Source organism: Stenella coeruleoalba, assembly GCF_951394435.1.
Source record: "Stenella coeruleoalba genome assembly, chromosome: 3".
Taxonomy (NCBI): Eukaryota; Metazoa; Chordata; class Mammalia; order Artiodactyla; family Delphinidae; genus Stenella; species Stenella coeruleoalba.
In genome coordinates, this window is record NC_137148.1 from 91,959,765 (window position 1) to 91,987,057 (window position 27,293).

Below are 27,293 nucleotides of genomic sequence, written 5' to 3' on the forward strand. Positions count from 1 at the left end.
GTGAGAGGCCCTGGGAGATACACCTTCCATAGACAGAATGTGGTCCAACTCAAAAGGCGAGAGCGGCCCCAAAGCATACCTTTTTAAAGTGAGCTGGACCTAACTACCTATCCCTTTATGATCCTGGGTGGTTAGATGTCTGGTGTTGCCTACTTGTGGAAGGAGGGATGGTGTCTCAGCAGGGCGGTGGGAGGATGCCTGGGAGTGGATGGGAGGCAGTCTCTAGAGGTAGGTGGGGAGCTCTGAGGGAGCTGGGCAGAAGGGTGCCAGCTCAGTTTAACAGAGGACAGGAGCAGGCTCCAGAGGGAACACCCCATAACCCTAGGGGACTCTGCTCAGTCTTAGGGACTTGCTTTCGAATGAGAAGTTAACCCATAATGTGTGTGTGTGTTTATCAGTGGTACATCATAACGAATGATGTCTGTTTCTTCTCTAATAGAAAATTTGCAAGTAGTCACTAAGCACTGTACACCCTATAGATTTATTCTTTACTCCATTTGTTTTTGTCTGGACTAACTAAACTGTTCAATTTAAAGCAGAAGTTAATAAAAGTTTCCTTTGTCTTGCATACCACCTCTCCCTAATTCCATTAAAAAAAGAGAGGTTTAGAACAGGAAGAATCAAGCCGTAATTGTGGACAGTTTAACCAAAAGGCACAGAACCCCAAGATACGATCCCAGCATGGTCCTGGGCATATCTTTTGCAACTATGCTTTTACCCTTCCATGTGGAATCTTTTTCTATGAGAGACTTATTATACACAAGTTTTGGTAACTTGGTATTAAATCTTAAAAACAGCATTCAGTTTTTCTGATTATTTCTAAAGCACTCTAAATTCAACTAAATGCCAATAATAAATTTCATTTATTAAATAAAGGGAAAAGTAAAATGAAATTAGGAAAAATCCTATATATAAACTTTGAAGAAGCCAAAATACATATCTGGGGACAATAGTAAATAGTGAATAATCATTTATAGATAAAATTGATAAAGAGAATAATCCAAAGTTGTTGAGTATTACAGTTACTATAATTCAGTTACATTATGGGGCAAATATTGTAGATGGGACTATGGATTTAATCATTTTTAATTGAGTGATCTGAGATTCATTTAACACCTTAAGGAATAAACTTTTTCACAATTGAGGTAATTTGAGGTGAATTTTACATCTAGTGAAATTGCTCTCACCTTATGGGTAGAAGTCTATAAATTTTGACAAGTGTATACATAGTGTATCCATCATGCCAATCAAGATACAGAATTTAAAAAGTTCCCTCCTACTCCTTCTGTTCAGTCCCCATCCCCCATAGGCAGCCACTGTTCTGATTTCTATGACCATAAATTAGATTTTTTCTCTTACTGAATGTCACATAAATGTAATTATACAATATATGCTCTCTTAAAATGTGGCTTAGTCCATTGTACGATTATACCACAGTTTGTTTATCCATTCTCCTCTTGATGGATGTTTGGATTGTCTGCAGTTTTTGCTGTGTTGTGAAAAAGCTAAAGATACTCCACACAAGTGTACCTGTGGAGTATGTTATCTTTTGCCTTGGGGTAAATACCTGAGTGGAATTGCTCGGTTAGAGGATATGTCTAACCACATTTAATTTTATAAGAAGCTACTCAAATGATTTCCAGAGAGGCTGTATCATTTTATACTCCCACTAGCAATGTGTGAGATTCAGTTCTGCTCTATTCTTGCCAATATTTGGTTTTGTCTGTCTTGTTAATTTTAGCTCGTCTAGTTGGCTTGAAGTAGTAGTACCCTGCTGATGACTGACAAAGTTAACCACATTTTCCTGTGCTTATTGGTTATCCATATATGTTCATTTGAAAAGTGTTCAAGTTTTGCCCATTTTTAATTGTTGTTTTCTATTATTTATTTGTAGGGCTTTTTATATGTTCTGGATATAAGTTCTTTTTCAGATATGTGTATTGTGAATATACATATCTGAAAAAGAATTCTCGGCTGTGGTTTGCTTTTTCATGTTCTTAACATTGTCTTTTGGTGAGCAGACATTAAATTTTGATGAAGACCAGTATATCTTTTTTTTTCATTTATAGTTAAGGCTTTTTTGGGGAATATTTGCCTACCCCAAAGAATATCACAAAGATATTCTCATATCTTCCTGTAGCAACTATGTAGACTTTGCTTTTATATTTAGATCTGTGATCCATTTAGAGTTAATTGTTCATTGTATGAGGTAGAGGTAGATGTTGAGAAGTTTTTTTTTTTCCAGGTGTTTTTCCAGTACCATTTGTTGAAAAGACTGTCTTCATTGAAATGCCTTAGAGCCTTTGTTGAAAATCAATAGACTGCTTAGATATGGGCCAATTTTGTTTCATTGATCTGTTGTCTAGTCTTAAGCCACCATGTTGTCTCAGTTACTGTAGGTTTACAGTAAGATTTGAATCATGCAGTGTAAATTGTCCAACTTTGTCCTTTTTGTCAAGGTTGTTTTAGCTATTTTAGATCCTTTGCAGTTCTATGTAAATTTTTGAATCAGCTTGTTAGTTTTTGCTCACAAAAAAGAAAAAATCCTGTAGACTTTAGATTAGCATTATGTTGAGTATCTATCGATCAATTTTGAGAAAATTAGTGTCCTACTCATCCATGTATTTAAGTCTTTAGCTTCTTTCAGCAATGCTTCTAGGTTTCCAGTATAGTTATTGCATTTATTTTGTTAAATTTAATCCTAAATATTTAATATTTTCAATGGTATTGAACTACATTTTGTAAAATATTATTTTCAAATTGTTTGTTAGTATATAGAAACAAATTATTTTTTTAATATTGATATTTTATCTTGCCATCCTGTAACCTTGTTAAATTGACTTTTTAGCCTTGGAAGCCTTTAAAAAAATTTTTTTCTTAGGATTTTCTACCTTTGCAATCATTTTGTCTGTGAATGGAGACAGCTTTCCTTTATTACTAATCTTTTGCCTTTTACTTCTATTTCTTTCCTAAATGTACTGGCTAGATTTTCCAGAATAGTGTTGAATTACAATGTTGAGTCGAAGTGTTAAGAAAGCAGACATCCTTGGCTTGTTCTCTTTCTTTTTATCATTATGAAATGTCCTCTTTATAATAATACTCTTTTCTCTATGTCCACTATACCCACATACTCGTGTGTGTGTGTGTGTGTGTGTGTGTGTGTGTGTGTGTATGTGTATGTATTTATATAACCGTTACACCTTTTTCATGCTCACTTTTTGCATGGTATATATGTTTTAATACTTTAAGCTCATCTCTTGATCTCTTGTAGACAGCAGTATTTGATCTTTTTTTTTTTTTTTTTTTTTTAACGGTATGCGGGCCTCTCACTGTTGTGGCCTCTCCCGTTGTGGAGCACAGGCTCCGGACACGCAGGCTCAGCGGCCATGGCTTACGGGCCCAGCTGCTCCGCAGCATGTGGGATCTTCCCGGACCGGTGCATGAACCCGTGTGCCCTGCATCGGCAGGTGGACTCTCAACTACTGCACCACCAGGGAAGCCCTGATCTTTTTTTTTTTTTTTTTTTTTAATCTAGTCTGACCATCTCTAACTTTTAAATTGAATGTTTAGGATGCTTATGGGTCATGTAATTATTAATATTTTGGGGTTTAAGTCTGCCATCTTACTCTTTCTTCCTGTTTACTGAATCTATTTTTTGTTAGTTTGTTCCTCCTTTTCTATTGTACTTTGTGTTAACTGAATATTTTTTGGTATTCTATTTTACTTTTTATATTGACATCTTACCTATACTACTTTTTATTATTATTTTATTTAGTGGTTTCTTTATGACTTACAGTATGGTTCCTAATTTATCACAGTCTGTTTAGGATTAATATAAAATTTTATTAAAACTTAGAAATCTTAGAAAAATATAGTTCCAATTATCCCCTCTTTGTTCTTGTGCTATTGTCCTATATTTGATTTTTGCATGTTAGTAGCCCCACATTGCAATGTTACCATCTTTGCTTCAACAGTACATTGTTTTTAAAAGAAATCAGGAAAAGAGGAACAAAATTTTATAGTTAATGTGGTAGGCAGAAAATGTCCCCTAGATATGTCGATGTCTTGATCTCCATAACTTGTGAATATTTTATGTTAGATGGTGAAGGGGAATTAAGGTTGCAGATGGAATTAAGTTTGTTAATCAGTTGACCTTCTGCCAAGGAGATTATCCTGAATTATCCAAGTGGACCCAAGTAACAACAAGGGTTCTTAAAAGTGGAAAAAGGGACAGAAGAGGAAGTCAGAGTAATTCAATTTGAGAACAGCTTAACCTGCTGTTGCTGGATTTGAAGATGGAGGAAGGAAGGGGTCATCAACCAAGAATGTGGGCAGCCTCTGAAAGCTGGAAGAGGCAAGGAAATGGATGTTCTCCTAAAGCCCCCTGGAAGGAGTGCAGCCCTGTCAACATCTTGATTTTAGTCCAGGGAGACCAGTGTCAGATCTGACCTACAGAATTGTAAGATAATACATTTGTATTGTTTTAAGCCACTAAATTTATGGCAGTTTGTTACAGTGGCAATAGAAAATGAATAGTTACCCAGTTTACTGTTACCTGTCTGTTCTGTTCCTTTCTCTAGATCCAACGTTCCATTTTCCTTCCTTTAGCATTTTTTGTAATACAGGTCTGTAGTTGATAAATTGTCTGTTTTATTTTATAGGAAAATGTTTTTATTCTACTCTTATTTGTGACAGATACTTTCACTATCTATCAAATTTGGGGTTGATGGTTTTTCCTTTCACACCTTAAAGAGATTGTCTGTTGTCTTCTGATCTCTGTCATTTGTGGTAAGTTAGCCTTCATTCTGTAAACACTGTATGGAATTTTTCTTTTTTTCACTAGCTACTTTTATGACTTTTTTTCTTTATCATTAGCTTTGTAGCTCTTTGATTATGGTGTGGCTAAGTGTGGTTTTCTTTATACAGTTGAACCTTGAACAACACAGGGGTTAGGGGCACCAGCCCTCCCATGCCCTCGAAAATTCATGTATAACTTATAGTTGGCCCTTGGTATACGTAGTTCCCCTTTATCCACAATTCCACATCCATGGATTCAACCACCTTTGGACTGTATAGGTACTGTAGTATTTACTATTGAAAAAAATCCGTGTATAAGTGGAGCCGAGCAGTTCGAACCCGTGTTGTTCAAGGGTCAACTGTATCTATCATCTTCTTCTATAATTTGGTATTTTTCACCAAATTGGGGAAATTTTTGGCCATTATTTTTCTAATTCTTTTTTCTGACTCATTCTCTTTTTCCTTTTGGGTATCCAGTTGTATGTATGTTAGACCATTTGATATTGTCCCATAAGCAACTGAGGTTCTGTTCATGTTTCAAATTTTTCTCCCTTTTTTCAATCATGGTAATTTCTATTAACCTGTTTTCAACTTCATCAACCCTTCCTCCTACCCTCAGAGTCCAGTCTGCTATTAAACTCATTCAGTGAACTTTGTACTTCCCTGTTTTAGAATTTCAGTTTTGTTATTTTTATACTTTCCATTTCTCTGCTGAGATTTCCCATCTATTCACTGATTATGTTCCTATTTTCCTTTAAGTTGTTGTATATATTTATACAAGATGTTTTAGGGGGGATTCCCTGGCAGTCTAGTGGTTAGGACTCTGAGCTCTCACTGCCGAGGGCCTGGGTTTGACCCCTGGTCAGGGAACTAAAATCCCACAAGCCTCACAGTGCCCCCACTCCCCCCACAAAAAAAGATGTTTTAAAGCCCTTGGTAAATTCCCATATCTGGGTCTTTCAAAATCTATTTCTATTGACTACTTACATTTTTTTTTTCTTTCCTAGATTATGACTATATTTTTCTGCCTCTCTGCATGTATAATAATTTTTTATTGCATGCTGGAAATTTTAGAGGATATGTTGTAGGAGGTCTGGATTATGTTGTCTTCCTTTAAAGAGTATCAAATTTTGTTCTGGAAGGCAACTGAATTACTGTTGGATCCTCTTGATCTTATTTTTCATGCTTTGATAGGATGGGACTTTCTAGATTTTGTCCTTAGCCTAGGGTATGTTCTTTACTTTAGTCTTGGTCCTTATTCTTAAGGCCTGGCCTTTCTGGAGTCTTAGTTGAATGCACAGAGTGCTCAGCATGTGGCTTCTCCACTGTGACTGCAACAGAGCCTTGTCTGCTACCATTTCACATAGCTCTCAGCCTTGCAGTGGCTGTTTTTTGTTAGGCCTCAGAGTGCCACCCAGCTTATGTATAGATTAAATGTAGTTAATGTTCTCAGCCAACCTCTTAAGGAAAACCCCATGCAGACTTCTCGAGTCCCACTTTTTTCTTTTATCCTGCACTGTAAATTTTAGCCTCAAATTTTGATTTCTACCTCCTCAGCCCTGTGAATCTGTTGCTTCTTGAGTTTCACCTCCTTGTACCACATTGGGAAAGTGTCTCCAGGCAGAAAACTTGAGCAAGTTGGTGGGGGGGGGCGGGGGGGGTTAACCTTGTGTTTCCCTTCTCTCAAAGATCACAGGCTTATGGTATCTGTTGCCCAATGCCTGACAAACAGCTGCTTTGTATATTTTGTTTTATAGTTTTTGAGGATGGGAAGGGAGGGTTTGTCTGATACCAGTTACTCCACTGGACCAGAAGTGGAAGTTCAAGAATATTCTTTTGGGGCTTCCCTGGTGGCGCAGTGGTTGAGAGTCCGCCTGCCGATGCAGGGGACACGGGTTCGTGCCCCGGTCTGGGAAGATCCCACATGCTGCGGAGCGGCTGGGCCCGTGAGCCATGGCCGCTGGGCCTGCGCGTCTGGAGCCTGTGCTCCACAACGGGAGTGGCCATAGCAGCGAGAGGCCCGCGTACTGCACAACAAACAAACAAACAAAAAAGAATATTCTTTTGAGGTAGAGTAATATCTTTGAATTGCATATTGCTTCTATCGGATCAACTGAAATCAGAAAAGAGCCTAATGATACTTTGAATTTAAAATCTTATTTAAACTTTCTTTTAAATCTTACCTTCATGATAAAAATATCAGATCAGATAGAGGGTTATTTCAGAACAATGCAGTTGTATGAGAGAACACCATTAAGAGTTTGATGTGTACCTTTCTGGAATTTAGTTTTAAAGCAAACCATGAAAAGACTTAGTAAATGTTTGTGGGATGACGTTGTAACTGAACTTGATTGCTTAACTATATAGCTGATATGGCCAAAGTGCAGTTAACAAAAAAATCTGTTTTAAGAGTAGTTCATTCAGAAGTTGCTCTGGCTGCTGAGTAAAAAGCAGATTGAGAAAGACAAGGAAGCAGGAAGAGCAATTTAAAAATATTTTGGTGGTCCAGGTGCAAGGTGGTGGTGGAATTGAAGAGAAGTGGATGAACACACATTTTGGAAGGAGAGCCAACAGGTTCATAGTGTGAGAGATACTGTGGATGAATTTTGAATTGATGGATTAAGTGGATAGACATGCCTTTTTACCCACTCCATCCATGAGATGGAGTGAGGTGGTCTGGGGATGTGTGGGAAGTGACAAGATTTCTGTTCCATTAGGTTTGAAAAACCAAGTGGGTGATCAAATGGAAATGTCAGGTAGGCAACTGGATAAAAGTGTTCAAATTCTACAAGATGATGGATTACTTTATTTAGGACAAACTGGACTCTGCCTTTTATTTGAGCTATGACATTAAAAACCCGAGGTTTGTTGACAATTAAGAAAATATCTGCTGGGTGCTATCGTCAGACCAGACCTCTGTCTGCCTTCTGCGTCTCCTAGTGTTAGCTTATTACCTAATCTCCACAAACTTCTAGCGTCGTGTCTACAACACAAATGATACCATCCTCATGAGATTTTGCTGAACATTATTAAGTCAGATCACATACGTCAAGTGACAGCGTAAATACTTAATTGCAGTTACTGTAATTAGTAAGTTCTCCAGGTCTCAGTTTATCTGTATAAACAAGGTACTTGATTTTTTTTCCCTTGAAATGAGGAAGAGCTGAGAAGTGAAGAGAGTCGGGTGGGGCCCAACTCACATGAAAATTAGAATTTGAGAATTTAGGAATCACTACAGGTTTTTTTTTTTTTTTAAGTTAAAACATGGTTAGAGCACCATCTGAAGAAAGTAATTAAAATTGTTCTTCAGATATATTTATGAGTATATGTAGCATTTCAGATATATAGTAAACCACATATCTCAGTTACTTCCATATTCTTGAATTCCTACTACAGTGTCTGTAAATTGCCCATGTAGAGGTATCCACTGAGGATGAATGTTATGATACATCATTCATACATGATTCACTGATTGTTTTTTAAATCTCCAGTGATAAACTGGAAACTTGTGTTTATTATTAAATGCCAGAGACATACAGTAGTATAAAATACAAAATCTTCTCTCCTAAAACACATTAAACTGAAATATGATTGGATATCATCTAGAAAAATGTGAGAAGTATGGTTTTATCCAGTTTATCTTTCAGTTGCATTGCCATTAACGTTTTCTTATCATTAGGAAACTTAGATGAAACTTCTTTTCTACATGGATGAATTTTTACTCACTGGGGTATTTGGAGGAGGCATCAAAGCTGAAACAGTTAAGTTCTCATAGGTTCAAGCTGTGTGTGTATGAAGGCTCAGGCTCCCCCTGGTGGTAATAATGTCTTACTACTTCTATTGAAAAATGCTACTGTGGAAGATGAGGTGGTCAGGGTAGAAGGATGTTCCCAGTTAAACACAGAACAGAAGTCTGGGCCTTAGATAAAGATATAGCGTGAAGTCCCTGGAAGTGACTCCTGAGCGATATTCAGCAGCTAGGTTTCTGGGCTCTGTGGCTTTCTAATCTAATTCGCTTTCTAATCTTTCTTTAATTCTGAGAGGGGGAGAGGGAAGGAGGGGAAGATTAAGACATCTAATCATATCTATTCTGAGATATATGTTAAGTGCTTTGAATTCTTTAAATAAAGATGTTTTGTAAACTTAGTTTTCTTAGTAACACATTTTCAGCTCTAAATTTCCTTCTATAGCAGTGGTCAGTATAAGATCACAAAAATAATAAGTCAAATGCTGTCATACTTATTATTTTATTTTCAGTATAATATAATACATAAAACGTAGTATATTATCTACTATACTATAATATATAGCATATATTATATGCTGTACTATATAATATATGGCATATATTATATATACACTATATATATAATATATGCCATATATTATATATACACTATATATATATTATATGCCATATATTATAGTGTAATATTTTCTAGGTAATATAATTAGAGTATTTGGAGGATGCAGAAGAAGACTATAAGGAAGAAGAAAAATTATTTCTAAATGATGTCTCATCAAAGAAATTTCTCTGAAAGGTGAATATTAATTTGAGTTATTGGTATAAGGTGTGTATGAGGGATACTTTTGAAAGATATTGGACTAATACTGGACTGCATGTATATTTTATATATACATTGTACCTATGGACAACTCATGGTTTTATTTCCTTAGGAATTTATTTGGAGAGTTCAAGTAAAACACCTACATAATTAAGCCTTTTAATTAAGAAAAATGGCGGTTAAAATTCCACAGCTTCCTGAATCCACAAAATGATGTTGAGCTGCGCCTAATGAAATCATCCTAAATTACTGATGAAATTTGTGCAGTTGTCAGCATAAAAATGATATAGTTCTCATTAGCATGTAGCCTGTGTTTAAATTTATTAAATCACAGGTAGTCTAGCAGTTGGAGATTAGCGTTTTTGTTTTTTTTTTTATAGCCTTGGGACTTTTCCTTGTCTTAAAGCTGTTTGAAACTGCTGGCATTTCAGAACTCAGTTTGGTTAAATATATGACTATTATGTTGCTGTAGAATTTAAACATATACACTAAATTCCTGAATTTTTTAAGACCAATATTTATGGCTAGAAGGACTGATCTTCTTTTAAGGTAACATTTCTGCTAATTTTTCTGAGATGGGAATGAAAGGCATTTCTTGTGGAATTGCAGCATTAATAACTTTTTTAAAAAAATTGACGTATAGTTGATTTACAATGTTGTGTTAGTTTCAGGTGTACAGCAAAGTGATTCAGTTGTACATATGCTTTTTCAGAGTCTTTTCCCTTATAGGTTATTACAAGATGTTGAATATAGTTTCCTGTGCTGTACAGTAGGTCCTTGTTGTTTATCTTTTTTACATATAGTAGTATGTATATGTTAATCTCAAACTCTTAATTTATCCCTCCCCCCCATAGTAGCTTTTTAAAACATGAAAATACCTTTTTTTTTTTTCTTTTCTGATAATTAACGTAAGAAATTCTCTTGGCTAAAAGAAAAACATCAGGGCTTCCCTGGTGGTGCAGTGGTTGAGAGTCCGCCTGCCGATGCAGGGGACACGGGTCCGGGAGGATCCCACATGCCGCAGAGTGGCTGGGCCCGTGAGCCATGGCTGCTGGGCCTGCACGTCCGGAGCCTGTGCTCCGCAACGGGAGAGGCCACAACAGTGAGAGGCCCGCATACCGCAAAAAAAAAAAAAAAAAGTCAGACACGATAGGGAAGTATAAATAAGAAAATAAAAAATTACTTGCAATTCCAACACTCAGAAATATCTATTGTTATCAGTTTTTTGTATGTTGCTCATATTCATCATCTTTCACCACCACTAGGCCTGGTGTGGTGGCCTTGGGGGGGCGTGTCCTCCTTGCCCCTCATTGCTTTTTCTCATTCTCCTCCCCTCCTCCCTCAAAGCACTTAGCTTTGAGTCTCATGCCATCAGATTATTCCTTCATTCTTTTAAGATTTAGTTCCTGCCTCAGTGTCATTCTCTCCAACACTATTCAGTAGCCACATACTGGATCTTTACAATAACTTGGCCTCTTTGTTCCTTCACGAAACCTTAGCTGTTTTACTGCCTCATCATACCTTTGACCAGTGGTTTCAAATCTGGGGCAGGGACATTTGGCAATGTCCAGCATCATTTTTGGTCGTCCCACTGGGAAGATGTTACTGCATCTAGGGGTCAAGGCTGTGGGTGCTACTAATCATCCTACAGTGCACAGGACAGCCCCCGGCAACTAAGAATTATCTGACCCAAAATGTCAGCAGTGCTGAGGTTGAGACACCCTGCTCTAACTTGAAGGTAGCCTCACTACTGCACCTTCCTGAAATAAGAATGATTCCCAGCAGAGTAGCTTCCTAACCTAGATATTATATAATACTATGGATTATTGGGTGACTTTCTGTAAGAATCAGATGCTGATGTATAATTACAATGGAACCATCTCTCTCTGGAAACAGAATAATAGCTTAGTGCTTTTAATATTAGCACCTTCTCTGGAAGTATCATTGAATGTATTGTCTATTGTCTAGTGAATCAGACCAGCCAAATGTAGGAAAGGCAGATCCCATATCGGAAATCCTTCCAAAGAAGCATTTAAGTTTTTTAAGCATACAATTTTATTCTTTATAACGAACTCTACCTTTAACAATACCATATTTTATATGTCTGAGACCAAGGCTTCATCTCCTCCCCCTTATCTTCTTTAAAAAAAAAATTTTTTTTTAATTAATTAATTTATATTTGGCTGTGTTGGGTCTTCGTTGCTGCGCGTGGCTTTCTCTGGTTGCAGCGAGCGGGGGTTACTCTTTGTTGTGGTGTGCGGGCTTCTCATTGCGGTGGCTTCTCGTTGCGGAGCACGGGCTCTTGGTGCACAGGCTTCAGTAGTTGTGGCGCACGGGCTTCAGTGGTTGTGGCTCGCGGGCTCTAGAGCACAGGCTTAGTAGTTGTGGTGCACGGGCTTAGTTGCTCCGCAGCATGTGGGATCTTCCCGGACTGGGGCTCGAACCCGTGTCCCCTGCATTGGCAGGTGGATTCTTAACCACTGCGCCACCAGGGAAGTCCTCCTTCCCCTTATCTTCTGTGTTTGACTCCTTTTGAGTTGATTAAAAGGTCTTTACAGATTTTTTTTTTCTCCACAAAGGAAAAGCCACTTAGTCAATTCAATTGCCAGAAAGTAATTTATTGTATTCTGTGAGCTCAGAAAGCCCTACCAGAATGCTTCAGTAATGCCCTTATTAACTGAGAAAAACAAAATCAATGATAATATCATATGCTGAAAGTAATATTGAGCCCAGAAATGCTGATACAGATTATGAATGTAAAATTCCACAGGACAGAACATCAGTGGCTTTGTTTAGCTCCAGGCATTTTAATTGTTAGGGTTTGGGTTTTTTCTTGGCGCCTATTATTAGACCTTGGTTCTCTTGAAAGGACTGACGAAAGCTTATTTTCTCACTAGGAAAAAAAAATCATTCTGTGGCAACAAGTGCTGTGATCATAGATTTCCAGTTCTCCTTGCTATTATGGGGAGTGTGAACACCTGAATGCTGGCTTTGAATTTCTCATTCTAGGAAATTAAAAGTAGTGGTACGGTTTCTATTCAAGTAGTTCTTGGAGCAGAAGAGATCTGTGGGCTCTGTATATAGGATGGAGAAGGGCATGTGGGGGGTGGCAGCACAGGCCACAGATAGGTTCCAGCTTTGTGGGCCCACGCCGTGGCCCGGAAATGCAACATCAGATGCAACAAGAAAGGACAGTGGGTCAGTGGCGCACAGTCTGCCAATCTGGCTGTCCCACCATTTTCTTTGCCCTTGCGGGGCTGCTTCCACTAGGTAATCACAGATCACGTTGGGACTCGTTCATATTAATAGAATCAGGATGAATTCTTTTGCCTTTTCTTAGAAGTAATTAGCAGGACCAGAAACAGAAGCCTCAGATCATTCTTCATTGTAAAACCACCACTGGAGGGTGTGTAGATTTGCCCCTGTAGTTCTAAGCTCTTTCATTAAATGAAGCCCTGGTTATGGCTGATTTTTATGTGATTTTTTTTTTTAGTGGGCTAGCAGATAAATTGTCTGGTATCTTTGTACTAACCATCCCACATTAGCCCTCCCTGTCCAGTCTTTCCTTGTCTGGTGTCAGCGGGCAAATAAGAACTTCACAGTCTGGAAACTGTTAATGTTGTAGCTCTTCTAAAGTTAGAGATTAGATTGTTAGATGAAGCATGTTTGCAGAGATGAGTGTTGTCTTTACTATTTATAGGAGAAGTCCCGATATTCAAGCAAAAGAAGAGTTATGGAAGCATATTCAGTGAGTACTGTTTTTAAAACCCATGTGGTTTGAAGGCATTTACAAGGAAGACCACTGACACCAAGAGGCAGCCTCGGGCTGAAGCCCGTCAGGTGGCCTTCACTGCCGTCATTCTGTGGAGCCTGGCACTCAGTGCTGGTGCCTTACCACACCAGCAGACCTCTGCAGGCAGCCCTGACATCTCCTCTCCTGAGGCCAGTTAGCCTCGCCTGTAAATGAACCTCAGACAGGCCAATATTGTATAAATAAGTATCAAGGAAAAGAAATTTGTAAGAAAAAAAGGCACCTGCTACAGGGGAGAGAAGCAGATCTTTTGTAGGGAAATGGAGGTGGCTGGAGAGTCGTCTACATTCTGGATATAGAAAAACTGGAAGAAGGTAGAAGAGCTATAGAAAAGGTTTTCCTCCCATTTTTTTCCTGAAATACATCCTAGTTTTAAAATCTTCGTTCCTGGCTTATACTCTGTTAGTTTTATTAACACCGTGTTTTGCAACAAGATTAGAAAGGGGGAAACTCACCAGCCAGTTGTGAAAGGTGTTAGTATTTATACCAGTATCAAAACGTTAATTCTCATGCTCATTCCCTTCTAGAAAGGAACTTGTGGATCCATCTGGACTGTCAGAAGAACAATTAAAAGAGATTCCATACACTAAAATAGAGTATGTCTTTGAAAATCTTTTTTAAAAAGTTTTATTAATATTTGTAAATGAGTAATCCATTCTTACTCTTCAGTGGTGTTCCATTCAGTGCTTTGTCTTTACATTTTAACTAAAATTAAAAATAACTATAGAGGAAGAAGTAGAAAAGAGGGTATTAAAGCTAATTATTCATTCTGTACTGCAGTCACTCTCTCTCTTATTAACTGCCTGTTTGTAGGTGGTCCACTTATACTGGGATTTTTTACACTAAATAAGGATCCTGGCTGGCTGAATCCATGGAGGGATTCAGTCATGGAGGGCAGACTGTAAAGTTATATGGGGATTTTCAACTTCGCTCAGGGTTGGTATCCCTAACCCAGTATTGATCAAGGGTCAACTGTACTATAAAGTTTTATTTTCATGTATGATGGAGGCAGTTTTCTTTTGTTAACTTGTGAGATTGAAGCCACTTAGGCTTTCCAAGCTTAGAGGAATCAAGTTCTTTTTAAAACTCTCGAAGTTATTATTGCTTTGCAGTTTCAATATTAAGGAAAACCTCCAAATTATCCTGTTCTGACTTCTGCTGTGTTTGTCTCCACGGTTTTTGGTGTCTTGTTTAGGACTCAAGGTGACCCAGTCCGCATCCGGCATTCTCATTCACCTCGAAGTTACCGCCAGTATCGCAGGTCCCAGTGTTCAGATGGAGAGCGATCCGTTCTCTCAGAAGTGAAGTAAGTAGGCAAGTGTGAGTACATCATCACCCTCACGGCTCCAGAACAGCACAGGACAATAGAACTTTCTGCAGTGATGGAAGTATTCTATGTCTGTGGCTATGGGGTGTTTGAAATGTGGCTAGTGTGACCTAGAAACTAAAAATCTAATATTATTAATTTTCATTAATTTAAACTTAAGCAGCCATGTGTGGCTAGTGGCTGCCGTACTGGATAGCACAGACCTAGACTATACTTAGGCTGAATTATGGCCCTTCCAGGCTATGCACTGAAGCTTTCAGAAGAAAGAGAAAATGCATGAGCTGTTCTATTTTGAATAATAAATGCATCCGTATTTGAGAGAAGTTGGCATAAGAGTTTCTTTTGGAACTGATGGCATTTTGTCTTCTTTTACCACAGCAAATGTTATATATTACAGTAGTTTGTTTCTTTGTGTTATTTAGTTTCTCTTTCGAGGAAAGTGGCCATATCTCAGCTTGACATGATAGGTACTGTATGTTAAATGAATGTGTTAATGAAATAACTATGCATCCATTTGTAAAAGTACTGTAGTCATGGAAATTCATGTACTTGGTATTGCTGGATAGGAGTGTCAGCCATTAAACTCTGAATTAAGGCTTAAAACTTTGATAAACATTAACAAATTGGGAGATAGGCTAGCCCGTTGAGAGAGATATAGGCTGGGTTTTTTTTGTTTTGCTTTTTGCTTGTAAAATATAGGCCATTGCTGTCTATAGCTCCATAGATTTATAAAAAAAGAATAAATGGCCAATAAGTGTTTCTCTAGAAACAAATCAAAAATCCATTTATACAACATATCACAGTAAGAAAAGCACATGGGAACCATACCTATGTTATATTCTTGGTTCTTCTATTTATTTGCTGTGATTTTGGGCAAGTTACTTAACCCGTTGAATTCAAAAACATTTATTAAATGCCTATCTGTGTAAAGCACTGTGGTAGGCAGTGTAAGGAAGACAAAGATATGTAAAACATGCTTACTTTGCTATAGCCCTTTTCCACCTCAGATTGTGATTCTAGGTACTGCCTCAGTCATTAATTCTAAAACTGACTCTCTGCAGTTCAAAAACGGATCTTGTACCTCCACTTCCTGTGACCCGATCTTCAGATGCTCAGGGTTCTGGTGGCTCCACAGTTCATCAAGTAGGTAATAATCAAGTTTTAAGAAGGTGTTGTACTGATGACAAGATTCTGTGTTTAAAAAAAAACATGTACAAAACATGGAAGGAGAAGGAAGAAAGGGTGTGTGTTCAAGACAAGGCACAACCTGGGAAGAGTTACATTAGCGGTGCGAGCTAGAGGTAGTGTAAGGTCTAAAATGATCTGAGGCTTGGGGCAAAGCCAATGATAACAAAGATCGTAAGATTGTTTGGAGCCAGAATAAAGAAACAATGGGCTTCACTAATTTTAAAAAGTATGTCTAGATTATTTTTTGAGCCAGAGAAACAGGGATAAAGTGGTAGACTCAGAGGGGGCCCATGTTCGATCGTTAACTGATGGCAGACAGAGAATTACTCAAGTCCTATTTTATTTCTGTCTTCTTCATCAAAGAGAATTACGTTTCTTCTGGAAATGTTTAGAAAATGTGGTCAAAATGGAATTCAAGGACATGGCAAAGCATCTAGCTGCCTTAACAAAATCAATGTAACACTCAGCTGAATTAGATAGCTGTTATCAGGGGAGCACTGTAGCAGACATTTCAGCAAGGTGTTTGACATCATCTCTCATTGTATTTTTTTTTTAATGCGATAGAAAAACATGGAGGCTGTGTAAGGTTGTTGGATGGATTTATATCTGTTTAAATCATTACTCCAGAAACAAACTTGATGTTTATAATGGATCAGTATCAGCCTGTTGTTTGCAGTGGATTGTTTGGATTGTGGATCCCTTTGAAAGGCAATTATAGCTACTGTCTCTTCCCCATTAAAATGCATGTAAGCACATATTTAATGCACATAAGCATATAATTCAGGAAGTTCATGGACAACCTAAGAACCCTGACTCCAGCATATCCATCATATACTGCCCTGTGCTTATCTTGACTCATTTTTGTCAGTGACTTGAGCAAGGACAGAAAAAGCCCGTGCTAATTTAGGTTAGGTTCCCTAGGAAGAGATTCTGCAATGGAGGTTTGCATGGAGGAGGTATACTGGAAAGTGCTCTTAGGAGATAGGCAAGAGTTGAACTGAGTGGTATAGTCCCAATAAAGGCATCAGATGATCCCATGGGGAGCTCTGGAGCTGAGATGGCTCTTCTGATTCATCCCACTTGGAGACAAGGGGGCTGGGCTTTAAACACTCACCATGTAGCAAGTGACTGGGTAAAGGGTGCCCCTGGGAGGGGGCATAACCTGGAACAAGGTGGCTCTCTTTAGCGCAGGGCTGTTCCTGGGGAGGGGCTCGGTTTTGGTTTTTTTTTAATATTTATTTATTTATTTTTGGCTGCATTGGGTCTTTGTTGCTGTGCGCGAGCTTTCTCTAGTTGCGGTAAGCAGGGGCTACTCTTCATTGCGGTGTGCGGGCTTCTCACTGCCATGGTTTCTCTTGTTGTGGAGCATGGGCTCTAGGCACGCGGGCTTCAGTAGTTGTGGCTCGTGGGCTCTAGAGTGCAGGCTCAGAGGTTGTGGCACATGGGCTTAGTTGCTCCGTGGCATGTGGCATCTTCCCGGACCAGGGCTTGAACCCATGTCCCCTGCATTGGCAGGTGGATTCTTAACCACTGTGCCACCAGGGAAGTCCCAGGGGCTCAGCTTTGAGCTGTATGGCAGCCAACACTCCAAGCTGCTGGGGAATGAATGCCTCAGTCTGGAATGGAGATCTGAGTGGTTAACCACAACTTCCACTAAAATCTGTGTAATTTTTGATTAGATAAATCGGGGAGAGCTAATAGTTTATCCAAACAATTTGTTTCAAGTCAATAGCACTTTAAAAAAATTACATTCATGATTAGTTGAGGCTTCACATTCAGATAGGACCTGCATTAGTGTCTCCTTGTCTCCACACGCCACTTGTGTGACTCTGAACATTGTTTAACTTCTAAGACTAAATTTCTTTGCAATGTAGATAATAACCTACCTCTTAAAGTTGCTGGGAAGATTAATAAGCACTGTTACTTTTCAAAGCTCTTTTTTTTGGGTCTTAAATTTAAGTTGGCTTCAATACAAATGGGAATTTCATGTATTTTTGCTTTTCCAACTACTCTAGACTCTCTAATCACCATCATTTAGGAATCTCAAAAAACTTAAATTATACACATGAAATGTTGAAAGAATAGCCGTCACTGTGCTGCATACAAGAACAACTCACATGCACCTTTTAATCAGTGGCACTGATTCTAAGCTTGTCTCTGGGAACCTTTGATTTTGAATTCAACAGCTATCTAATGAGCACATCTAAGGAGTGACAAGGCACTCACTGGGACAGTCAGCAAACTACAGCCCAAGGGCTAAAGTTAGTCTGCAGCCTGTTTCTGTACAGTCCAGGAGCTAATAATTGTTTTTATGTTTTTAAAGGGTTGCTCGTGGGGAGGGAAAAAGAATATGCAATAGAGACAGAAGGTAGTCTATAATCTGGCCCTTTGCAGAAAATGTTTGCTGACTCCTGGCCTTGACACATAATACATAAAAATAAACAGGTAAAACAATTTAGAAAACAACAACTAGGTAAGTATTATGAAGAAACAAAGGTCTGAGTTAGAAAACGAACATATGACCTCACTTTAGAAAGATAGGGCAAAGACGGTCTCAGAAAGTGACCTGTAAAGCTGAAACTCACAGGTAGAGAAGGAGCCAGCCATGTATTTGTGGAAGGCTGATGGAAGCAGAAGAAAGAGCTGAGGCTGGAAAGGGCCGGGGTGTTTGAGGTCTGAGCAGAGTAAAGGGGAAGGAGGGTGGATAATGCAGGGCCTTAGATGCCATGGTAAAGAGTTTGTTTGCATTTTATTCTGAGTGCCAAAAGGAAACAACTGATCTGGTTGCCATGTGGAGAAAGGATGCAAATGATATGGGGAAGTGGGAAAGTTGCATTTCCTAAGTTCCAGAATGATGCCAGATTTCTGCTAGTGGCCTGGCCTGCCTATACCTCACCTTACTTTTTCATGCAGAAGCCTGGTAAAAGTGGGGTGGATTAGGGACTTTGATTCATTTTCCTTATTCCTTTAAGGTGTGCAGGCAGAAGAGATAGGTTCAGCCCTCAACAAACTTAAAAGGTAGTGATTCTTCTGATATATTAGCTCTCTATTCCCCTGCCCTGACTTACTCATGCTCTGGTGTCCTCCTCCCTCTCCTGTTACCTAGAAACCTGTCCCAAACAGATAACGTCGGACGATCCAAAATTAGCTTGATTTGTACTCCTCATGCTTAGCAGAATTGTTGCTCCATCGGTGCCTCTCTGAATATGAGTAAATCAAATCAAGCCAGCTGTAGGAACAGATGAAAGACAGCTGCTTAGAGGGTAGTTTATTTTTAGCCCAAATGAATCTCAAAATAATGAATTCTGGAGTGTAGCTCATTATGTATGGGCAGGTACTTGTGCGGAAGGAAATACGCTTGTTAGCCAGATCTACTGACAGCTTGGGCCATCTCTAAAAGGAGCTAAGAGCAGGTCTGTTAAGCAGAAGAGGGAGCTGTGGAGGCACTTTGGTGTCATCCTCAGGGCCTCCACCTGTGGCTGTGGGAGGACATGACCCACTTCCAGAAGCCCTGGGTGTGGTGCTCAGGCTCTGGCAGCTCCACTCCCATTTCTCCAGGATGGGGCCACCGCAGCTAACAGGGAGCTCTAGCCCCAAGTGATGCGGGTCCCCAGGGCATTGTGTTGTACAGGTTTCTTTCAGTGACTACTGAAAATACAATCAGGGAAAAGTAAAAATTACCCCCAGCTCCCCATGCTCTTCATCTCTCTGCCCCTCCTTGGAAAAGCAGGAGGCCTGAGAGCCTGGGTTAGCAGCAACTACCATGGAAATAACACTTCATTGGGGGAATGGGTTGAGATTTATGCCTGGTTTTCATGAGTAAGATCTGTTATGCATGTAACTGTCAGAGTAACTTTTTTAAGATTTAAACATAATCATGTTGTTTATCATAACTATTTAAATAAAGGGAATATTTGAACAGCTTTTGACATTACATACCTTTCCTAAATACAACGTGATGTCTTAAATCTTAGTATTTGTGTTAATAAAATTGATTTGGCTGTAGTTTCTTCTCTGAATCTTACTTTCTGTATTTTTCAAATGCATTCTTTTCTAGAGAAGAAACGGGTCTAAAGATAGCCTGATTGAAGAAAAATCTCAGACGTCTACAAGCAATCTGGCTGGAAAACACACAGCAAAAACAATAAAAACTACCCAAGCTTCACGCCTCAAGATAGAGACTTAATCCCAGTGAAGGGCTAGGGATGGGGGGGTGGGAAGGGTGTGTGTGCCACCTTTACTTTGAAACTGTGAATTATAATTATTCAAGTATCTTGGACCTGCAGAAGTGTTTCTTCAGAAGAAAATAATGGAGTCTGTTGCATCTTTTAAAGGTTTAACTACAGTATATTTGTGCCTAAGGGCCTTTTTATTTGGTAACTGGAAAGACAGTATTTTAAAACTTATTCACTTGATGCCATGTTTTCCTTCCTGGAAACTCCCAAGTTATCTTGTGTCTGCCACAACCAACACCAGATGCTTCGGTTCAAAGTTCTGGAATCCTGGACTGCAGCCGGCTAGCTGTGCAGTAGCACACCAAGTGGGATGAAAAGGTCCTTCCCAACTCTGGGTGGATCTGCCTGCGCACAAATGCATGACTGAAGCATCGCTTTCACACTGCAGATATTTTTATTCACATGTTCTTTGTAATACCGTATTTTGTGGCATTAAGTTCCAACGATTATTTGCAAATGTTAAAAAAAAGTTTGTTAAGTGCTGCTTTTAATTTCTAGTGTCCTTGTCTTGTGCTTTCAGAAAAAAAAAGGCTATGTGTGGATTTCAGTTGACCCCAGCTTATAAATTCATGACCCTCTACCTGAAATGGTCCCTTCCAGTCTGCCTGGCTAATTCTCCCCAAATACTATTTCAGACGTTTCCTCTCTGCAGATGATTGCAGTCTACAGGAAAAACAGGAATACTCATGCAGGACATCTTTCATCTTCTCCTTACCCAACAGACAAGCCTCGCCATGGCTGCCATCAACCCTAGTCCTTCCCTTTCTCCTGTTCCCTCTACCTGTCCTCTCAAGCCCATCTCCTTCAGCCTTCTCATCCCTGCTCTCTCCAGTACTAATATATTCAGCCGCTTCCTCTCAGCTAGACTACCATCTAAAAAAAGTAAGCGAACCAAATTTCACACCAACAAATTCTTCTCCAGCTACCACTTTTTTCTCCCATTCCAAGTTTCTTAAAAGGATAGGGGCTTCCCTGGTGGCGCAGTGGTTGAGACTCCACCTGCCGAGAGTCCACCTGCCTGGGCCCGTGAGCCGTTGCCGCTGAGCTTGCGCGTCCGGAGCCTGTGCTCTGCAACGGGAGAGGCCACAACAGTGAGAGGCCCGCGTACCACAAAAAAAAAAAAAAAAAAAAGGATTATCTGTCCACTAAAGTGGACCTCAAAAATCACCTTCATGTCACCAAATCCAAGTTAACTTTTAGGCTACCTTACAATATTTTGTTTCTTTCATGCATTTCCCATTTCTACCATTTTGACTATCCTTTGCAGCTCACGCTGTTCTACCTCTCCAGTTGAGTATCTCAAATCTAGGCCCTCTTCCACTACCCCAGTAGATCTCATTTATTCCCAGTTTATTTCTATAGCTTAGACTAAAAACCAGTGTAGTACCAAGGGGTCACTTAGATTTCTAAGGCCATTCAAATAGAGCTAGTTGAAAATGCTGCTCCCCAGCTGGATTTGCAAATGTACAAGACTACACACCTAGCAGTCATTATGGACACATCCTTTATTACTAACTCCTATCTGCTATAAACTATCTCTCTTCCTTAACTTTACCACCACCCTGGTCCAAGGTGGTCATCTCTCGCATAGACAGTGGTAGTAGCCTCCAGTTGGCCCATCAGCACCTCTTTTCTTGCAAATGTGCATTTCCATCATGGATTTTCCCTTGCTTTATACAGAGCCTTAAGTGGTCTGGCCTCTTACCTGTTCAGCCTCATTTTGTAACACCCAGAGCTCCCATAATGGCCACCTTCAAGCCTCATTAAGCACTCAACTCTTACCTAAATGATGACACTTAGAGGGAAAGAAGCTACAATAGTCAGAAATCTGGACTTATGGTCATACCCATTTTTTTTGTTCAAGGCCTCTGTACATGGCACGGGGTCAGCTTTGCCTTGCATAAATACTTACCTACCCTTAGTCCTAACTGCCTTCTCAGGTTTCCCTGACTGGGTCAAATCCTATCATACATGGAATTTGTCTCACGAAGTTTTCAATTGTGATGACATTTCCTCCATTTAAACAAAGGTAAGCTTCCAAAGGGAGGAACTGTGTTTGTGCACCATTGTGTTCCCAGCTCCTAGTTCAGTGCTTTCAATAAATATTTTGAATGCCCGAATACACTATTTGTTCTTTCCTGCAAAGTGAAGGCAGATTTGCTTTTAGCTTAAAAAAAAAAATGCAGTAACATACAGCACACCTGTGACCTAGAAACCAAATAGTCTAATTCACTTCATCACGCAAGAGGCACTACAAGAAAGCACGTGTTTCTCCTTGGAGCCTAGCATAAGCCTATATTTCATGAGGCTATCAGTGATCGCTATCACTGAATGTTAATCTTAACAGCTGAGATTTAACATAATTTTGAAGTTGCTGGGAGAGGGAGGTACCCTCCCTATGATCCTTCAGTAAAAAAATGCTATTTTCTGGCAGTTAATCACTTAGCACACAAACCTCCAAGAAGCACATTAAATTATTTTATTTATAGCCCCACTGTTTTAGATGTACATTTATAGACTATCCAAAAGCAGTATTTTTTTTAGCAATCCTGGAAATTGTAAATACTCTAAGCAACTCTCGAAGATCAAGTTGTCAAGTTCCTCACCGAGGACATCCTAAAAAGAAAAATAAGGCACTCAATTTGACATTTACACGCACCACATCTTAAAAACTTTCAGTACATGCTTCTTCGCTGGATTAAGTTATGCACTTCTGGACTTTAAATGTCAACATAAAACATGCCTGAGATCTGGCAAGTGGTTTTTTACAATTCACATAAAATCATGTAAAGATTTCATGACAAACTGGGAAGAAGGTATCCCATTTGCAGTTAACTATTTGTTTACAGATGCGGCAGTACTAACACTAGTGAACCCTTAATAACTAATTAACACCCACTAGAGAAGGCCCCCCAATCTAGAAAGATAAAATTCACATCACAAATAACTGCTGTATGACAACTTCTAATTCAAAACTATCACCCTACCTTAGGTCATCTTTGTGCTCCCAGATAGTAAGTAGTCAGCTAGCAGCAGTCTATGCTTCAAGCGTCCATCTTTCACCTGAACAAAAATTAAAACCTATTAAGAGAAACATACACTTAACGTTGGCAGAATCAAAACCACATGTGTACATAATATAGGAGTATAACTGTTACTTGTGCAGCTCCTACACCAAAGATGTCAAATACTAGGGCAGGAAAAGGCTGCACAAGTGTTTGATTTACGCCTTTTTTGACACCTCATCCACTAGTTTCCAAAAGTGAACGGGCAACACAAAGGCGGCAAGAAAACCGCGTAAGGAATGCTGTGCGGCACAAAGCTGCGGTCCCCAAAACAGCTGGCTGAGATGAACTGTTGTGTTGATGACCTGGGAGAAGAACTAAGCCCAGCTCTACAGTTTCCTTTACGACTCAACATCCGACTAGGTAACGAACACCAAATTAACGTCTTTCAAATGGCTGAAACCTTAAAATTTCCAGGCAACTGATCTGTTCTGCAGGAACATGAAAACTCGCCTGCAGAGCTGGTGATGGTCATTCGATTTCCGCCAAGTTCTGCACCAGGACACAGTTATCAAGAACTAAATCTGAAATGGCACTTCTGCGATGACCTGATTTCCCACCGTGACAAGGTAGGCATACGTGCCGTTATACGGTGAGGCCTTTCCCTGTCACACGCAAGAAACCCCCGCGTCTATTAAAAATTCCCTGACATACAGTCGATGACCAATCGACCCCAAAGCCCTCACCCCCTCGCCGCATCTCCCGGCATGGGAACACAGACCCGGGGCCGCTTCTGGGCTTTCTGAGGTCTCACCGACAACGTGGCGGAGGCCAGACCAGGCCGCTGTCCTACACGCGTTCAGGAACCGGGAGCCTCGGACCCGGCCCGGCCGCGGCGCCAGCCTCACTAGGCTCAGGGCGGCCGCGCGCTCCTGCCCTGCGCCCCAGCCGTCGGAGGCCAAGCGGCCACATGGCCGGGACCGTCCGAACCTCCGCCGCCGTACAGGCTGAAAGAGAGGTGAGGTTAGAAAGAACGTGCGGCTTTCCCACAATGCTTTTCTATGACTGGAAGGACCCACTGCTCGAGGCGCGCGGGGAGGACGGACTGTACCATCGGCCGCCGCGTCCCGGCGAGACGCCGCCGTGCGGCCGGAGGGCGAAGTGCCCATTGATGGGCCGAGGGGCGGGGCTGCCCGGGGAAAAGAGTTCTGAGGAGCGCGAGTTCGCTGAGCGCGGGGGCGTCGGGCGGGAAGCTTTTTCCGCGCGGGAGGCGCGTTTTTCCAGTGTGGATACCCAACCACCCCTCCACCCGGTGTCAAGAGCACACGGTCAGCGCTGAGCTGCGGGTGTAGCCCAAAAGACTTGAGACCTCGTGTTGTGGGAGAGGACAGACAGAGCTCACCGTCTCCAGCTGAGGAAGAGTAAGGTCATTAATTCCAGAAATATTTATTGAGTACTTAACTGTGCTTCACGCTGTTCTAAATGCCTGAGAATCCGATGTGAATGAGGCAGAGTTCCTGTCTTACGTTCTAGTTGGGTGAGAAAGACACTAAACAGGTAACGTGGACACTGTTAAGTCCAGATAGTGTAAGGGCCAAGGAAACAAAGGAGGGGAAAATGTGATAGAGCCGTGCTGACCGGTAGGAATCTCGTGTGAGCCACGAATGTCATTTTAAAATTTTAGAAATGCCACATTAAAAAGGAACAAGTTAAATTAAGAGGAACTCAACATGTTCTAAGTATAACCATTTCAACATGTGGTCACTATAAAATTATTAGTGATATACCTTACATTCTTATATGCCTACTAGGTTTTGAAAATCCAGTGTGTATTTTATTTTATTTTTTTAAGATTTATTTATTTATTTATGGCTGTGTTGGGTCTTCGTTACTGTGCGAGGGCTTTTCTCTAGTTGCGGCGAGCGGGGGGCCACTCTTCATCGCGGTGCGCGGGCCTCTCACTGTCGCGGCCTCTCGTTGCGGAGCACAGGCTCCAGACGCGCAGGCTCAGTAGTTGTGCCTCACGGGCCTAGTTGCTTCGCGGCATGTGGGATCTTCCCAGACCAGGGCTCGAACCCGTGTCCCCTGCATTGGCAGGCAGATTCTCAACCACTGCGCCACCAGGGAAGCCCTCAGTGTGTATTTTATGCTTCCAGTACATTTCAGTTCAGACTAGTCACCTTTCAGGTGCTCAGAAGCTAGACCTTGGCCCGCGTGACTGGAGCCGCGTGTGGAGCGCAAGGCGGCGTCTGAGGCAGCGGAAGAGACAGGCAGGAGCGAATCATGTAGGGCTTTGTACCTGTGGTAAGGAGTTGGGATTTTATGCTGGAAGTTTAGAATTGATTATTACCACCGAAAGAAAGCAGAGATAGCTAATTACTTTCTTGCTGATAACCATAACTCCTTGAAGGGATAAAGACTGCAGTGATTAGGACTGTGTGTTAGCACCTGGGTCTCCTTGCACCTGTGAGTCCTATAGAGACTCACCCAGAGAGACCACATTCCAGCACCTTGCTTTGTTTCTTTGAAGCTTATTGCAGAAAGAAAGAGAGGGAGGGAGGGAGGGAGGAAGGAAGGAAGGGAAAGAAAAAGAAAGAGGGAGGGAGGAAAGAGACAGAGAGGGAGGGAGGAAAGAAAGGAAAAAAAGAGAGAGAGAAAGAGGAGAGAAAGAAAGGAAAGGAAGGAAGGAAGAAGAAAAGAAAAAGAAAATTCAAGCCCATAGCCCGGTGATCATCACACAAGGACTGGCCTCAATGATAACATCACTGTTGGGACAATAGGGACAGTGACCATACAGAAGTAAATGTGTATGATAATAAGGAGGTAAATAACTCTAAGTCCTTCATCAGGAATTCTCTGTAACATCTGGGGAGAGAAAGGTTGGGGAAGGGGAATGACACCTCAAAGAGTGTCATTTGAATACACTGAAGGGTACCGTTTGAGGATTATAACAAACTTCAGTCTTGCCTTCTTGCTAGGGAAAGTCAGGGAGAGGAAATTTCCTTGGGCTTGAGCAGCCAGCAGAGCTAGGTTTCGATCCAGCTCTTTGATGCTTGTGCTTTTGGGTATATGACCACCTCTGTAAGCCCAGGGTTCCTATTTTACATGATAATACCTTTACCTATGTACCACATAGGTTAGTTTAAAGAATTAAGGAAGGTTTTTTGAATTATCTCACACTGTATTGTACATAGTGACACCGAATTAATGACTGTCACGAGCTAGACTCTCCTTGTTGACCGCCACCCCAGGTATGGAAACTTCTTGGGTTGAGTTCTTAAGGAAGGGGGAACTATGCTGCCGTTTTTCTTTTAATGGCTTGACATTTTGTTCCCACCCCATTCTTTCCTATCTGCCCCTTGTAACTCGTCCCTAAACTCTGATGGTTCAAGAACAGATAGAGGGGAGGCATTTGTTTCAATTATTGGATAATGTTGGTGTTAGGAAATTAATTCTAAATTCTTCATCTTCCTGTCTGCTTTGACCTCACGTAGCCTGGGAAGGAAAATTCAGTAATTCAGCCAACACAAGCAGAAAGGACGTGAGAAAAGGGGGATATTTTCTACCCTGTTGGAGCAGAGGCGTTACGGAAAGATGTACAAACGACATACAGTGTTAGTGCAAGTGTGGAACAGACCCAGTTTCCTTGTTCTGTATGGTAGGCAGACTAATGGTCCCTCAAAGGTGTCCACACCCTAATCCCCAGAACCTGTGAATGTGTTCCATTACATAGTAGAAAAGGGGCTTTGCAGATATGATTAACTTGAGGGACCATGAGATGAGGAGATAAAAAACGAAGAGGAAAAGTGGGGAGTCAGAGATGTGTCAGAAGAGAAGGCAGGAATGGGACTCAACCTCCCATTGTTAGCTGTGAAGATGGAAGGGGAAGATCCTTGAAGCCAAAGAATACAGACAGCCTCTAGAAGCTGGGAATGGCCCTCAGTTGACAGACAGCAAGGAAACAGAAACTTCATTTCTGCAGCTGCATGGAACTGCATTCTGCCAACCACCTGAATGTACGTGGAAGCAGATTCTCCCCTGGAGTCTCCAGAAAAGAACACAGCCCTACTGATGCCTTGATTTTAGCCCAGTGAGACTCGTGACAGAATTCCATCCTACAGAGCTGTGATAATAAATTTGTGTTGTTTTAAGCTGCTAAATTTGTGTCAATTTGTTATGGCAGCAAGGGAATAATGCACCCTGTAAGGGGTGGAGAGTGAGAAGTGGGCTGTTTTTCTTACCCCACTCCTTGTGCCATTCCAGTTTTCTCATCAGGAGCATAAGTAAGATTTTGCATATAAGGGGTGCACATTTCATTTTAAAGTGCTTAATCCATATGGGGTTGACATTTTGTTTATGTTGGGT

The 27,293-nt window shown here is 40.6% G+C and overlaps 1 protein-coding gene and 1 long non-coding RNA gene across 5 annotated transcripts in view; one reads left to right on the forward strand and one right to left on the reverse strand.

Moving 5' to 3' along the window:
• Positions 1-19,882, forward strand: part of EPB41L4A (erythrocyte membrane protein band 4.1 like 4A) — a 255,483-nt gene extending 235,601 nt beyond the window's left edge. For 3 of the 4 annotated variants that reach the window (XM_079915310.1, XM_079915311.1, XM_079915312.1), the window contains 5 exons: positions 13,063-13,110; positions 13,701-13,769; positions 14,369-14,479; positions 15,562-15,643; positions 19,746-19,882. In XM_079915310.1, the coding sequence (XP_079771436.1) occupies positions 13,063-13,110; positions 13,701-13,769; positions 14,369-14,479; positions 15,562-15,643; positions 19,746-19,874 (439 nt within the window). In that variant the 3' untranslated portion in view covers positions 19,875-19,882. Of the gene's footprint in view, positions 1-13,062; positions 13,111-13,700; positions 13,770-14,368; positions 14,480-15,561; positions 15,648-19,745 lie in introns of all 4 variants that reach the window. The other variant, XM_079915313.1, reaches the window with a different exon arrangement.
• A 2,497-nt stretch (positions 19,883-22,379) lies between these two features.
• On the reverse strand, positions 22,380-23,968 carry LOC307184603. The gene is made up of 3 exons (XR_013827763.1): positions 23,743-23,968; positions 22,911-22,986; positions 22,380-22,539 (listed from the first exon to the last, which is right to left on the reverse strand). It is a non-coding gene; the product is annotated as an uncharacterized lncRNA (long non-coding RNA).
• Between the last annotated feature and the right edge of the window lie 3,325 nt (positions 23,969-27,293).